The 15,000-nt window shown below is 37.3% G+C and overlaps 2 protein-coding genes across 2 annotated transcripts in view; both read left to right on the forward strand.

The window, feature by feature from the left end:
• Positions 1-461, forward strand: part of LOC137659189 (zinc finger protein 862-like) — a 1,746-nt gene extending 1,285 nt beyond the window's left edge. The window contains exon 1 of the mRNA XM_068394242.1: positions 1-461. This exon is cut by the window's left edge and continues 1,285 nt beyond it. Within this exon, the coding sequence (XP_068250343.1) occupies positions 1-461 (461 nt within the window).
• Positions 462-6,337: 5,876 nt separating this feature from the next.
• LOC137659190 (SCAN domain-containing protein 3-like) overlaps positions 6,338-15,000 on the forward strand; it is a 17,022-nt gene continuing 8,359 nt past the window's right edge. Inside the window, exons 1-4 of the mRNA XM_068394243.1 lie at positions 6,338-6,350; positions 11,714-11,978; positions 12,239-12,945; positions 13,117-13,331. Coding sequence (XP_068250344.1) covers positions 6,338-6,350; positions 11,714-11,978; positions 12,239-12,945; positions 13,117-13,331 — 1,200 coding nt within the window. The remainder of the gene's footprint in view (positions 6,351-11,713; positions 11,979-12,238; positions 12,946-13,116; positions 13,332-15,000) is intronic.

A 15,000-nucleotide genomic window follows, 5' to 3' on the forward strand; every position in this document is an offset into this window, starting at 1 on the left:
TAAGAAATGTGTTCAAATCTTTTCCTGTCTTAAATGATTTATTTGACAAGGAAGAAGTTGATTTGGAGTGGAGGCACCTTGCTCTTCATGGAGGTATGATGAATGGGGAGGATGCTGCAGAATTTTGGAAGCAGCAGCTTAGTGTGAAAAAAATTAATGGCCAGATGAAGTATCCCAACCTAAGTAAAGTAGTCGGGTATTGCTTGGCATTGCCAAATTCGAATGCAGCAGTCGAAAGACTTTTCAGTCATGTACGCCTGATTAAAACAGATGTCAGAAATTCCTTGAAGAGTTCAAGTCTCAACAGTCTCCTTCATGTAAAAAATGGCTTAAAGATTGCGGGCATATCAGCTCATGAGCTAATTTTAGATGACCGTTTAAAATACGCAATGAGTGGGGTCAAAAGTGATGCCACGGATGATGAATGTAAAAACATATTGAAAGAGAAATTCAGGAAGTAATAATTATTGAATGATCAGAAAGAATTTGAGATTTTTATTGATATTAATAATCCCCAATTATTAACTTTTCAATAACTAATACTCCTAATTTGGATTTCTTGGTGATTTTTTTCCCTTTATGAACTAAATGAAGTTCATATTATTTTCTTTATTTACTTACTATAAAAAAATGAAGCTATTTTTTCTTGAAGTACATTTGGGTTTCTTTTTTTTTTTACTTTTGTTTACTAAATGAAGCATTAATTTGATTTCATTGGATTTTGTTTAACCTAATATGGCTTATATGATGCATTTGTCGTATATCGCTAGCACTGCTTAGCAGAATTATATATATGTATATATATATATATATATATATATATATATATATATATATATATATATATATATATATATATATATATATATATATATGTGTGTGTGTGTGTGTGTGTGTGTGTATACATTATATATATGTGTGTGTGTGATATCACCATAAGAGTAAAAGCATTAGAATTTTGTCATGAATTAACTTCAGGACCAATATTAATGCATTTTTCATCTGGAGAAATAAGAAGAGATTTAGAGAACATTTTCAAGCTGTCTAGAGAAATTCACTGAAAGAGAACTGAGAGCCCTGCATTTGTTGCAGTGCTCAGTTGTTGTGGCAGTGTTCCACGGGATGGAGGTACGGTGTGCTCTCCAGTTACTATGGCTAACTGGCTGTCTCCCATTGATTGAACAAGGATCAACACTTCATTTTATTTCAATCATAATAGCAATATTTATTATTATTAATAGAATTAATAATATCAATAAAATTATTATTAAAATCAATAAAATTATTATCATCATTAAAAGTATAACAATAAAATAAAATGAGGTGTTGATCCAATCCAGGGTATTCTTTTAACCCTGGTCCATTCAATGGGAAACGGCGAGTTAGCCATTGTAGCTGGAGAGCAGAGTGTATGTCGCTCCTTGTTGAACGGTGACGCAACACTAGCGGAGTGCACTGGAACAGAATTAGGTGCGGCCCCTCAAAAAAAAAAAAAAAAAAAAAAAAAAAAAAAAAAAAAAAAAAAAAAAAACTATACGTATCCACTCATTACTGTGGCCATCATGAATCATAATCTGTACTGGGCTTAAATCATCAGCTTACATCCTTTCTCAATGAAAGCTGAACTGCAGCTGGGCAACTAGTGCATGAAAACAAGTGAAGTGTTGCATTTACCCTTTGGCCGCTGGGCATTTTTTTTACCACCACTACTTCACCGCGAGGCTGATACGTAAATTAGAGTGTACTGGGCCTTAAGCCTATTTGAATAAAATGTTTGACATATCTTTGAATACCTACAATTCCTCAAATAAATTTAAAATATGGATATAATTACAGAGCTACCTAGCATTGTGATGTAAATACGACGCAAATGCTTTACACAATTTTCAAAGTTGCCTTAGAGCGCATGTTGTGAATAAGTTATAAGTTAAAAAACATCGTAAATTTATGCCTGTGTTATGGTACAATGTATGGGTTGAAAACAGAGATCAGTAAAAAACAGATTTCAAAAATAGTAATCAGAACAACGATGAACAAAAGAGGAGAAATGATAACTTTGTCCTTTTTTTTGTTAACGTTAATGGTAACACTCACCCTTCACGCCTCCCCCTCCTTCTTCTGCAGTCTGTGACTTGCTGAGGGTATGGAGCATTACCACATGTTTCATGGAATTCAATGTTATTCCATCATCTCACATTTAGATGTGATGATAATTTTCTGGAGAGAATAAAGTTGTTCTGAAGAAAAGTAGTTTTATACTTATTGACTGATGACTCAGCAGGTAGACCTATAAGGCTCCCCAAACACGCAGCCCACCTGTTTTTTCTTCCGCAGATTCAATTGCAGTCTCAGCCTGCGTCCAGTTGTCGTCAATTGCGTTCATGCATCCCCTTCAAGGAACGTTTGAATTTCTGGTCCAATACGGGCAACTGAACAGCAATCTTCTGGTTTGTCTTCAAAATTCTAATGTCCCTTAAATCATTTACTAACTTGTGTACTGTCCAGGTCTTCTACATTCTGCCCTTGGTTCCTTAAAGAGAGTATGTTCCTTTTAAATGGCTAAAATTCATTGTAAATATTCCTATACCAAGATTCTTATTTTTTTGAGAAACTCCAACAGAGGCTATGGTATTTTATGTCTACACTGAGACACCCAGCAACACTAGGTCTATCGCTTCACCCCCAACTCGGACCATCGCCAAGTCGGACCCTTACTAACTCGGACCGTACCTCCACCAACTCGGACCATTATAACCAACTCGGACCACAATATACCACCTCGGACCACAGTAGTGAACCAACTCGGACCAGGTTGATAAGATTATAAATTAGAACAATTGGTAAAAATAAATTGAGAACAGTGAAAGTCACACATATTTATTATTAGGAGAGTTATTAAAAACATGCAAATGTAGAAGCAAAAGACAAAGTAAAATGTTCAATAAAACATATTCAAATTAATAATCATACATTCACAGCAATGAAATGGGAAACAGCTTTTAGAAGGCTTTTACCCGATCTAAGTTTTTGACGGTCCGAGATGGTCGAGATAATGGTCCGAGTTGGTATTTCAAAATGGTCCGAGTTGGAAATGGTCCGAGTTGACCCTACCCCGGTCTATCACCAACAGAGTTTGTGGTACTAATTTCTACATCAAGACACCCAGCAACACTAGGTCTATCACCAACAGAGGTTGTAATACTATGTCTACGCCAAGACACCAAGCAACACTAGGTCTATCACCAACAGAGGTTGCATTACTATGTCTACATCAAGACACCCAGCAACACTAGGTCTATCACTAACAGAAGTTGTGGTACTTTGTCTAAACCAAGACACACAGCAACACTAGGTCTATCACCAACAGAGGTTGCATTACTATGTCTACATCAAGACACCCAGCAACACTAGGTCTATCACTAACAGAAGTTGTGGTACTTTGTCTAAACCAAGACACACAGCAACACTAGGTCTATCACCAACAGAGGTTGTGGTGTTATGTCTAAACCAAGACACAGAGCAACACTAGGTCTATCACCAACAGAGGTTGTGGTACTTTGTCTAAACCAAGACACATAGCAACACTAGGTCTATCACCAACAGAGGTTGTGGTACTATTTCTACGCCAAGACACCAAGCAACACTAGGTCTGTCGTCAACAGAGGTTGTGGTACTATGTCTACGCCAAGACACCCAGCAACACTAGGTCTATCACCAACAGAGGTTGTGGTACTTTGTCTAAATCAAGACACATAGCAACACTAGGTCTATCACCAACAGAGGTTGTGGTACTATGTCTACACCAAGACACCAAGCGACACTAGGTCTATCACTAACATAGGTTGTGGTACTATGTCTAAGCCATGGCACCAAGCAACACAAGGTCTATCATCAACAGAGGCTGTGGTACAATGTCTACACCAAGACACCCAGCAGTACTAGGTCTATCACCAACACCCACTATGGCATTAATCTTATCCTAAACAGACACTTTAGTACTAGAATTAAACAAATGATAACTATGGTACTACGACTGTTATCAACACAATGCAAGCACTAGGTCTATCACCAACACATCATATGGTACTAAGTTTGTCACCAACAAAACCTATGGTACCCAGAGTATTGCCAAAAAGCACTATGGTACTTGACATATCATACACAACATCAGGGGTATTGTTTATCACCCACACAACTAAAGGTGTATTGTAGCCCAACAACACAGATCAAAGAACCCTCGTTCGTTCGTAATAGATTCTTCTATTATGTGTAAAACACAGGCTCTCAAAATCCCCATTCCTACGGCCTCCATTATGGCCTAGATCACTTTTTTCCCTCAAACAAAAATCAAGTTAAACATTTTCAAGTTTATACAATGGATTCCTTCCGCTATATTGAAACTGAAAAGTCTTGCCTTGGAGTGCACCTCTTTCACTGATGACGTTAAAACATAATTAACACTATCCTCTAAAAGCACTGATTCAAATAGAACATCACTGTCACTCGATGCCATGTTTCTAGCGAGTAATTATCCCTTCGCACTGCAATAAACACAATGTAATCCACAAAGTCAACAAGATACACGAATTTAAACTAAGAGGGACCATCACTTGCCAGCTGCTGGACTGAGAATGAGAGGGATGGGGAAGGGACGGTACGGGTGGGGGAGTAGAAAGGGAGGCTTCGCTGATGCTGATTGGCTGAAAACGGAGGCTTGGCCAAGTGGTGATATTGTTTTCCCCCAAACAGAAGTGCAGTTTGGGGCGGGGTAACTGCTCTATTTAAGATACCAGTAACGGCATTCATAGGGAACTAATATTTATAGACTTTAATAATAATAATAATAATAATACAACTCTCACATTAGAATATACAAAAACGCAGCAGTGATATTTTGTTTGGTTTAACAATGAGAGCGTGGTATAAGTTATCGTCTGACCTGAAACAGGGATAATCTCTACAAAGACAGACAAAGGCAAATATTATTCTAATTGAGAGTTTCGAAAAGTAAGAAGAGGCTTATAAAAGAAAAAATAATAATATTGGTAAGTAACCATTTGGCAATAATAAGGGTGGAAAAGGTAGGCTGCTCGCGGTAGTTAAGTATTAAACTGCAGAAAACTTACATAGACTTCTCAGCAATTTTCAATGGAAATATCATCATTTTATTTTCTTGAACTTTCGAAATGACACTGATTGATAGACGCATTCATAGCAGATGGAAATAACACAGCGTAAAATTAACACCCCTTTAAAATCCACAATTTTTCCTCATTGCCACGAATGAATGCGTTTCAATTCTCGACAAAAAGTACAACAATGAAGGAATTGATCGAAATAAGTCTTGCAGTTGGTAATATATAGCGATGTTATGTATTGGCTGTGTTCATAAATTAATGTTCAGGAGTACAATAGCTATAATTATCATTATCATCATCATTCAACTGCAGTTCAATAATTAATAGTTTAGTTCCTAATGAATGCAGTAACACAATGAAATTGGCCGTTGTTACATCAACAGGTTGATTATGAGCGCTCGTTTTCAATGTTACGAATCTGTACTGCACGCGTTTCGTACACGCTCGTACACTATAATGGATTTGATTATCTTATCTTCCCTGCACTGTTAGTAACCAACCCGTACAAACTTACTTTCATTCCTAATGTTGTTTGAAATTTGGTGCGGAGAATATACTGTGGGTACAATTTGACTTATAACCTTTAGAGTTAGTTCTCATATAATCACTAAGTTTAATAAAAGAATATTTTCGATAGTAATGAAAGTGATTTACAACGGAAATGAGGAAGGTTACTTGCACGAATCGACTTGAAAACTATAAAGAACATTGTTGCTAACAAAAGAAAACTTTAAATAAACTATTTTGGTGAGATTTTGTATAACAACTTAAAAGATAAATATACTTTTCATATGACAAAACATGACATTCCCGTTGGGTTGGGGGGGGAGGGTTGGGGGTAGGGGGGAGAGGATGGGAAGAGTTGAATGTGTGTGTACGTACATATCTATCTAAATATTTAGCCGTAATTTTGACAGGGTCGCGTACACTAATATAGGCGGTAGGCTATATCTTAGCAATCCATGTGTGCCAACGGTTATATAAGCAGATGAGCAACCTGGTGGTGTATACGAGAACTTCGGGTGTGGTGAAAATGCACCCCCGCCCATCTTGATGAAGTCACTGGCAGTAGGGTATATATATATATATATATATATATATATATATATATATATATATATATATATATATATATATATATATATATATATATATATATATATATATAAGTTACATGTCATAATAGCACATTCTGTAATATGAATGATATAGGTAAGTTACTTGCAATGCATCTTGATTAACATTTACCAATACTGTAATGTCTTGTTTTATTATCAACTTCCTCATAATATTTGTATTTGTCTGTCTTTGTAGAGGTTATAGCTGTGTTTCTTATTGTAAAACCAGAGTCTGCTTTTTTCTATCTGTATGTTCTAATTTGAAATTTATTATTATTATTATTATTATTATTATTATTATTATTAAAATCAGTTTATAAACATTTAGGTTCAATTTAAATGAAGTTAATTATTAGACCCCAATGAAGTTATTCCCGTCAAATCTGTTTTCTGACTTATGTTATTACCCAAAAACTAGTCTTCAGTACTGCGCAACTGACAATCTTTTCATCGCGTGTGGCGACTCAGGGGACTAGGGGAAGCGTTCCACACTGAAGTAAATTCAGTTTGGCCTAACGTTTCGAGAGGATGGTTGTGTCTGAACTGGCCAGTGATGTTGACTTCATTGGAAGAGAAGACCTTTAGTTAGGCAGCGTCTTGTGATATTCTAGTTTCAAAATTACAACTAAAGGATAATTCAGCTACTAAACAGAGTAAAAACAAAGTAATCAAATAATAATTCTGATAAACTGTTCATGGGAGATAAATTTGTCTTTTCAACAACCAGTTTCTTATACATTATTCTGCATGACGAAGAGAATAGTGTGTGGATAGCAGCACTGCAGTTCCTCAGCCTTTCAGTTCACTCCAACTGACAGTTTGGAGTGAGTGTGTATGTCACTTGCATGGGATGATGGTGTTATACTCTAATGCTATATGCTTGTCAGGGACTAGAGAGATAATAAAAGAAAAAAAAAAGGTAGTCTAGGTTTACGTAATTCGTTGGCCCTATTCCCTCAACAAGGCCCACGGAAGCATATTTTTCTTAACAATTCAGACGCCGGTAAACATATTTCAAATCGCCCGTAAGTCAAGTGAACTTAAACTTTGTTGTTTCAGTGATAGCAATATAACCAATAGCTTTACTCTGCGTGACCAACACAATGATTAAGAACCTTAGAAAAACTAGCAACCATCTGTATAAACCATCATAGATTGCTAAAATATTCAATTTCTTGTAACCACCGATAATTTCCAGCAAACTAGAATCAGTTGAATATCAGAACATTTGACAAGAAATTGATTCACTTCATATATCAGCTATAAAAAGTATTTTCACGTGTATTTCCTCGAGTTATTAGAAGTCACGTCTCCTCCTTTTCAAGAAAATATTATTATCTAGCTTCATTTAATATGAATTTATTTGTATGTTGACTGAACCTATCCTAAAACTTCTTATTGCGAGAATATCACCATTTTCACAACGAAAAGAGTCTTTTATTGATGATGTTAATGAAATAATATTATTTATCGAACTCCAAAGTTGTCATTTGAGACCTGGCAATCTCCTGAGGTTTCAAAATCTACTACAGTAACTTTACTTAATCGTCCTGACAAATGCAACAAAGAATTATGAAAACTGCAATGTATTATGTAGCCCTAGGTTTCCCAACCCTGGGGTCGCCAAAATCTCAAAATAAAAATAAAAATTCAAAATATGGCAGTACTCGCAGTAAAGACAAAATATATGACCGTATTTGTGGATTTTTATTTATCGATTTGTATATATCTCTTCATATATAATTATAAAAAAAGCTAAATTTTGATGGTGGTATCCCCGAGTGCCGTACGACCTGGACACGTGAACAGCATCAACCAGGCAGCCACTCCAGCTGTACTGCCACAGCAAGAAACACTGTCTGAAATTTTTTCGCCTTATAATTTGATGCATTTATACCTGTATAATGATTTCGAATGTGCTGCATAGGTTGCACTCAGTCTTTGTTTCTTTAAAATTCTTAATTACTCACGAAAAAGTGGTATGCCGACAATAGAAACTGAGTACTTCCCTTGCCGACGAAGTATTGCACCACAGTATGTCAGTGGATGATAGCCTATCAGTGTTCATAATTGAGGCTTCTAAAACCACATGGTACCCCCCACCCCACCAAATTTAAAGAGAGAGATGGGCAAAGGAAGAGGAAGGAAAGGAGAGGGGCCAGGGAAGGAGGAGGGGGCACTTTTCATGCTCTCTCCTCCTACATTTTCCTCTTTCCCCTAGCCACCCTTTACTTGCTCCTCTTAACCCCCCCCCCCTTCCCCTTTCCCGTCTTTCCACGCCCCTCCTCCTCCTGCTTCTTTTTTTACCCCTCACCTCCTTCTTCTTCCCCCCCCCTCCCCTCCTCTTCTATATTTCCTTGCCACCTCCCCTTCCTTTCTATTTACTTATTGTGGGTTTGTGTTGTTTTTATTGTTATTTCATTTATTGTGTTATTAGATGTGTTATTCTATTTGTATGTTCTTGTGAAGTTGGCGCGTCTGCGGCGCTGGTCCCTTGGTCTGAAAGGTCGTTGGTTTGGCGGTTGTTTAGAGATTTTGAGGATATTTAGTGGCTGGTTTTAGAGGTTGTTTTATTGCAGTTTAGAGATTTGGAGGAATGTATGTCGTTGGTTTTTGAGGTTGTTGTTTTATGCGGTTGTTTAGAGATTTGGAGGGTTTTATGTCGTTGGTTTTCGAGGTTGTTGTTTTGGCAGTTGTTTAGAGATTTGGACGATTTTATGTCGTTGGTTTTTGAGGTTGTTGTTTTGGCAGTTGTTTAGAGATTTGGAGGATTTTAAGTCGCTGGTTTTTGAGGTTGTTGTTTTGGTGGTTGTTTAGAGATTTGGAGGATTTTAAGTCGCTGGTTTTTGAAGGTTGTTGTTTTGATGGTTGTTTAGAGATTTGGACGATTTTATGTCGTTGGTTTTTGAGGTTGTTGTTTTGGCAGTTGTTTAGAGATTTGGACGATTTTATGTCGTTGGTTTTTGAGATTGTTGTTTTGGCGGTTGTTTAGAGATTTGGAGGATTTTAAGTCGCTGGTTTTTGAGGTTGTTGTTTTGGTGGTTGTTTAGAGATTTGGACGATTTTATGTCGTTGGTTTTTGAGGTTGTTGTTTTGGCAGTTGTTTAGAGATTTGGACGATTTTATGTCGTTGGTTTTTGAGGTTGTTGTTTTGGCGGTTGTTTAGAGATTTGGAGGATTTTAAGTCGTTGGTTTTTGAGGTTGTTGTTTTGGTGGTTGTTTAGAGATTTGGACGATTTTATGTCGTTGGTTTTTGAGGTTGTTGTTTTGGCAGTTGTTTAGAGATTTGGACGATTTTATGTCGTTGGTTTTTGAGGTTGTTGTTTTGGCGGTTGTTTAGAGATTTGGAGGATTTTAAGTCGCGGGTTTTTGAGGTTGTTGTTTTGGTGGTTGTTTAGAGATTTGGAGGATTTTAAGTCGCTGGTTTTTGAGGTTGTTGTTTTGGTGGTTGTTTAGAGATTTGGACGATTTTATGTCGTTGGTTTTTGAGGTTGTTGTTTTGGCAGTTGTTTAGAGATTTGGACGATTTTATGTCGTTGGTTTTTGAGGTTGTTGTTTTGGCAGTTGTTTAGAGATTTGGAGGATTTTAAGTCGCTGGTTTTTGAGGTTGTTGTTTTGGTGGTTGTTTAGAGATTTGGAGGATTTTAAGTCGCTGGTTTTTGAGGTTGTTGTTTTGGTGGTTGTTTAGAGATTTGGACGATTTTATGTCGTTGGTTTTTGAGGTTGTTGTTTTGGCAGTTGTTTAGAGATTTGAACGATTTTATGTCGTTGGTTTTAGAGGTTGTTGTTTTGGCGGTTGTTTAGAGATTTGGACGATTTTATGTCGTTGGTTTTTGAGGTTGTTATTTTGGCGGTTTTTTAGAGATTTGGAGGATTTTAAGTCGCTGGTTTTTGAGGTTGTTGTTTTGGCAGTTGTTTAGAGATTTGGAGGATTTTAAGTCGCTGGTTTTTGAGGTTGTTGTTTTGGTGGTTGTTTAAAGATTTGGACGATTTTATGTCGTTGGTTTTTGAGGTTGTTGTTTTGGCAGTTGTTTAGAGATATGGACGATTTTATGTCGTTGGTTTTTGAGGTTGTTGTTTTGGTGGTTGTTTAGAGATTTGGGGATTTTAAGTCGCTGGTTTTTGAGGTTGTTGTTTTGGCGGTTGTTTAGAGATTTGGAGGATTTTAAGTCGCTGGTTTTTGAGGTTGTTGTTTTGGTGGTTGTTTAGAGATTTGGACGATTTTATGTCGTTGGTTTTTGAGGTTGTTGTTTTGGCAGTTGTTTAGAGATTTGGACGATTTTATGTCGTTGGTTTTTTAGGTTGTTGTTTTGGCGGTTGTTTAGAGATTTGGACGATTTTATGTCGTTGGTTTTTGAGGTTGTTGTTTTGGCGGTTGTTTTGAGATTTGGAGGATTTTAAGTCGCTGGTTTTTGAGGTTGTTGTTTTGGTGGTTGTTTAGAGATTTGGACGATTTTATGTCGTTGGTTTTTGAGGTTGTTGTTTTGGCAGTTGTTTAGAGATTTGGACGATTTTATGTCGTTGGTTTTTGAGGTTGTTGTTTTGGCGGTTGTTTAGAGATTTGGAGGATTTTAAGTCGCTGGTTTTTGAGGTTGTTGTTTTGGTGGTTGTTTAGAGATTTGGAGGATTTTAAGTCGCTGGTTTTTGAGGTTGTTGTTTTGGTGGTTGTTTAGAGATTTGGACGATTTTATGTCGTTGGTTTCTGAGGTTGTTGTTTTGGCAGTTGTTTAGAGATTTGGACGATTTTATGTCGTTGGTTTTGGAGGTTGTTGTTTTGGCAGTTGTTTAGAGATTTGGAGGATTTTAAGTCGCTGGTTTTTGAGGTTGTTGTTTTGGTGGTTGTTTAGAGATTTGGAGGATTTTAAGTCGCTGGTTTTTGAGGTTGTTGTTTTGGTGGTTGTTTAGAGATTTGGACGATTTTATGTCGTTGGTTTTTGAGGTTGTTGTTTTGGCGGTTGTTTAGAGATTTGGACGATTTTATGTCGTTGGTTTTTGAGGTTGTTGTTTTGGCGGTTGTTTAGAGATTTGGAGTATTGTATATGGTTGGTTTTTGAGGTTGTTGTTTTGGCGAGATTTGGAGTGCTGTACATCATTGATTTTTTGGTTTTCTGTTTCGTCTTATTTACTGCGATTTGCAAATATATTACACTTCTTTTCCTTATTACTCCTTCCTTGACCCCTCCCCTCCTCTCTACACCTCCTCCATGTTCCTTGCCCCTTCACTTTCCTTGCTACCTACCCTCTTTCTTTATTCCTCCTTGCATCTTTCCTTTTCTCCGTCCCCTCTCTTTCCTATTCTCTCAACCTTCCTTCTCTTTCCTTGTCGCCCTCCTCTTCTCTTTCCTTGGCCCCCATCCCCTCTTCTCTCCTTGGCCCCTTCCTCTATTCCTTCTAGGCAGACTGTACCAAACATCTTTTGTCTGATTTGTAACTGAACAATTACACATTTCATTTCAGATTCTTCAGCGATGTCCAGAAAGCGGACGTTCAAAGAAGAATTCCTTGGCACTGGGTTTACGTGTCTCATCGATCATGGGTTCAAAAAACCTCAATGCGTTGTATGTGGGGAAGTGCTCAGCCACCAGTCGCTTAAAGAAAATAAGCTCAAGCGCCATCTCCAGGGAAAACATCCAACTCTGGCGGGGAAAGATTGTGAGTATCTCAAGAGGAAAGAAGAACAACTGAAGCGTCAGCAATTAGACAACCTTATGCACACAGGACTGTATTCTGTTCAACAAGCAACACTTGCATCCTATCTCGTTGCAAAAAAAAATTGTTAGTGTATGCCACACACAAAAGTTGGAAAAGTTGGTAAAGCCAGCAGCCCTTGACATGGTTCGTGCCATTATCGGAGATGCTGCAGTGAAAAAAAATTGAAACTATTCCACTGTCAGACCACACACTTAATTGACGAATTCAAGAGATGTCGGGAGACATCAAAGAACACGTAGTGGCTGCCATCTAGGATAGCGGAAAATTCAGCTTGCAATTGGATGAGTCAACCGATATCAGTGACGATGTTCAGCTCTTGGTATATGTGCAGTACCAAGGGAAGAGTGACATTGAAGAGAACTTTCTGTTCTGTAAACGACTGGAAACGACAGCAACAGGTGAAGATCTGTTCAAGTTGGTTGACAGTTTCATCAAGGAAGAAGGCCTTAGATGGGATCAGTGCTCCAGTGTGTGCTCAGATGGAGCATCTGCAATGCCAGGGGCACGTCAGGGTTTCACTGCTAGGGTAAAACAAGTCAACCCCACAGTGATAGTGACTCACTGTCTGCTCCACCGGGAAAACCTTGCCTCTGGGAAAATGTCTCTTGAGCTTAATGCCATGATGGGAGACGTGATTCAAATAGTGAATTTTATTAAATTGTCAGCCCTGAATTCAAGACTGTTCAATCAGATGGGTTCTGATATGGGGTCAGAATATGCACACCTGCTTTACTACTCTTCTGTCAGGTGGCTGTCTGGAGGGAAAATGCTCCAGAGAGTGTTTGACATGCACGCAGAGGTTGAAATCTTCTTAAACAAGAAAAAACGTGCACTGGCATCAAGGCTTACAGAACCAAGATGGTTGCGTAAACTGGCATATCTGACAAATATATTTTCGGAGTTGAATTTTCTGAATATGTCCATGAGAGGGATAGATGAAACTCATCTCAGTGTCAGAAAAGTTCAGGGCTATCAAGGCAATGCTGAGGTTTTGGAAGGGAAAAATCTAACGGGAAAAACTCCGTCCTTTCCACTCTTGAACCTTTTTTTGGAATATGAAGACGCCTCACTTTTGAACATAAAAAGTATCATTGTTGGGCACCTTAAGAAATTAAGTGAGGAGTTTGACAGGTATATTCCGGATTGAGAGTTGCATGAGAAATACAGAGGGGTGCGCAGTCACTTCGATGTCCACACCGAGGACCTCTCAAAAGAAGAGTCTTCTATCCGAAATCTGCAAGAGGAGCTCATCGAGGTGCATCATGATGAAACTCTTCATTTCAACTTTCAGCGACAATCATTAGGCGTGTTCAGGACTGCTGTAAAGAAAGAGAAACCAGTCCTTGGAGGTGAGGCTGTGAAAGTATTGTTGCCTTTCGCTACAACCTATTTGTGTGAATCAGGGTTTGCAGCTCTGACTGCCATAAAAAAAAAAAAACAGAAATCGGCTGGAGCCTGATTTGAGGGTAGCACTTTCTAAGACTGAACCACGAATAGATAAACTTAGCAGCATGATCCAGGCCCAATGCTCCCATTAAAATCGGTTTACCATTTAATAGAAAACATTTATACTTTTAGTTTGTTTTTGTGGAATGTGACAAAGTATTATTCCAGAATTGGGTTTTTTTTATTAATATTAAACCTTAAAATATATAATGCTATAATAAAATTTAATGATGTTAATTTTGTCTTTTCCAACCTTTTAGTACCTTTCTTATAGAAGGATATTTACTGTCCCTTACTTTTACAGCCAACAACTAGTGATACATAATAATGCATTTACAACTAAATTAGTGGGGTCCGGTCATGGCTTGAGGGGAATGATTGGGGTCACCTGAAAAAATGGTTGGGAACCACTGATATAGCCTAACAACAGCATAAAAACAAACGTTTTTTTTTTTTTTTTTTTTTTTTGAACACGTGGGAGAACAAAGGGAATAGACTTTTATATATACTGATGGCTCTAAATCTGATGCCGGAATTTGCTTTTACGAGTGATGTATTTTAAAACCAATTTCTTAGTCATACACATTTGCAAATGCTTTTATAGCTACAAAGATAAAAAAGCAAAAAGTCTCATTAAAATAATCTAACTACCTTCGATACTCCAGAGACGTTTGCTTCGAGAAATATTTTCTTTACGATATCTGAAAATTCTATTGAAATAATTATATCCGGGATGACATCAACTTAATTCATGCTGATAATGTTTCAGTGACCAAACAGATTAGATTAATCTAAAGAATAATAGAAAAAATACACATTTTGATATGTAAATTAGGGCTCAGGAGAGATTTGCCTGACATTCATAAACAAATATAAAGTGTTGCAAATGAATAAAGCAGACAAACAAGCCACAATAAAAGAAATATTAGCACAGAAAATTGTAAAAAAAAAAATTAAAAAAAAAGTATTTCAAAGTTTAAAACATTCAAAATTTGGTAACATTCACTTACAACAGTTCAAGACACAAGAAGCAAAACACAGAGAAATAATAACCAAAAGTGAGCATATCAGGAAAAAAAATACACATAGAGACATTGATAAAAAGACAAGAATAAAAATATGTTAATTCGAAATCTACCTAGGGGCATCACCCTTCGGCTTAAGAAGCATTTGAGTAACAACCCCCCCCCCCCCCCTTTTCCTCAGCCAGAAACAAACCGAACTTCTACCAAATAGAAAACCCGAAAGAATCCGAAGCTGAAGTGCCACTTTCCTTCGATCCAATTTGGTGTCCTGGAAAGGGGTAAATATTCCATCGTAAAATGTATTATGGCACCAAAGGATTGAATGCATATGAGGGTGCCACGGGGCGATGGGAAGCAGTGCCAAGGCAGTGAGGGGAGGGGGGCTCATTTGGCTGTTAGGGAATTTATGGATAATATTCAGACAGGACTTAGAATAATAATGAAAATAATTTTGTTTTAACATTCAAAACGGAGATTATGAGAAAAAACCTAAACAACAATATAAGCATATACTTCATAAGAAAAAAAATTGAACACAAGTTTAGAATTAATAAAAAAGTA

Source organism: Palaemon carinicauda, chromosome 19, assembly GCF_036898095.1.
Source record: "Palaemon carinicauda isolate YSFRI2023 chromosome 19, ASM3689809v2, whole genome shotgun sequence".
Taxonomy (NCBI): Eukaryota; Metazoa; Arthropoda; class Malacostraca; order Decapoda; family Palaemonidae; genus Palaemon; species Palaemon carinicauda.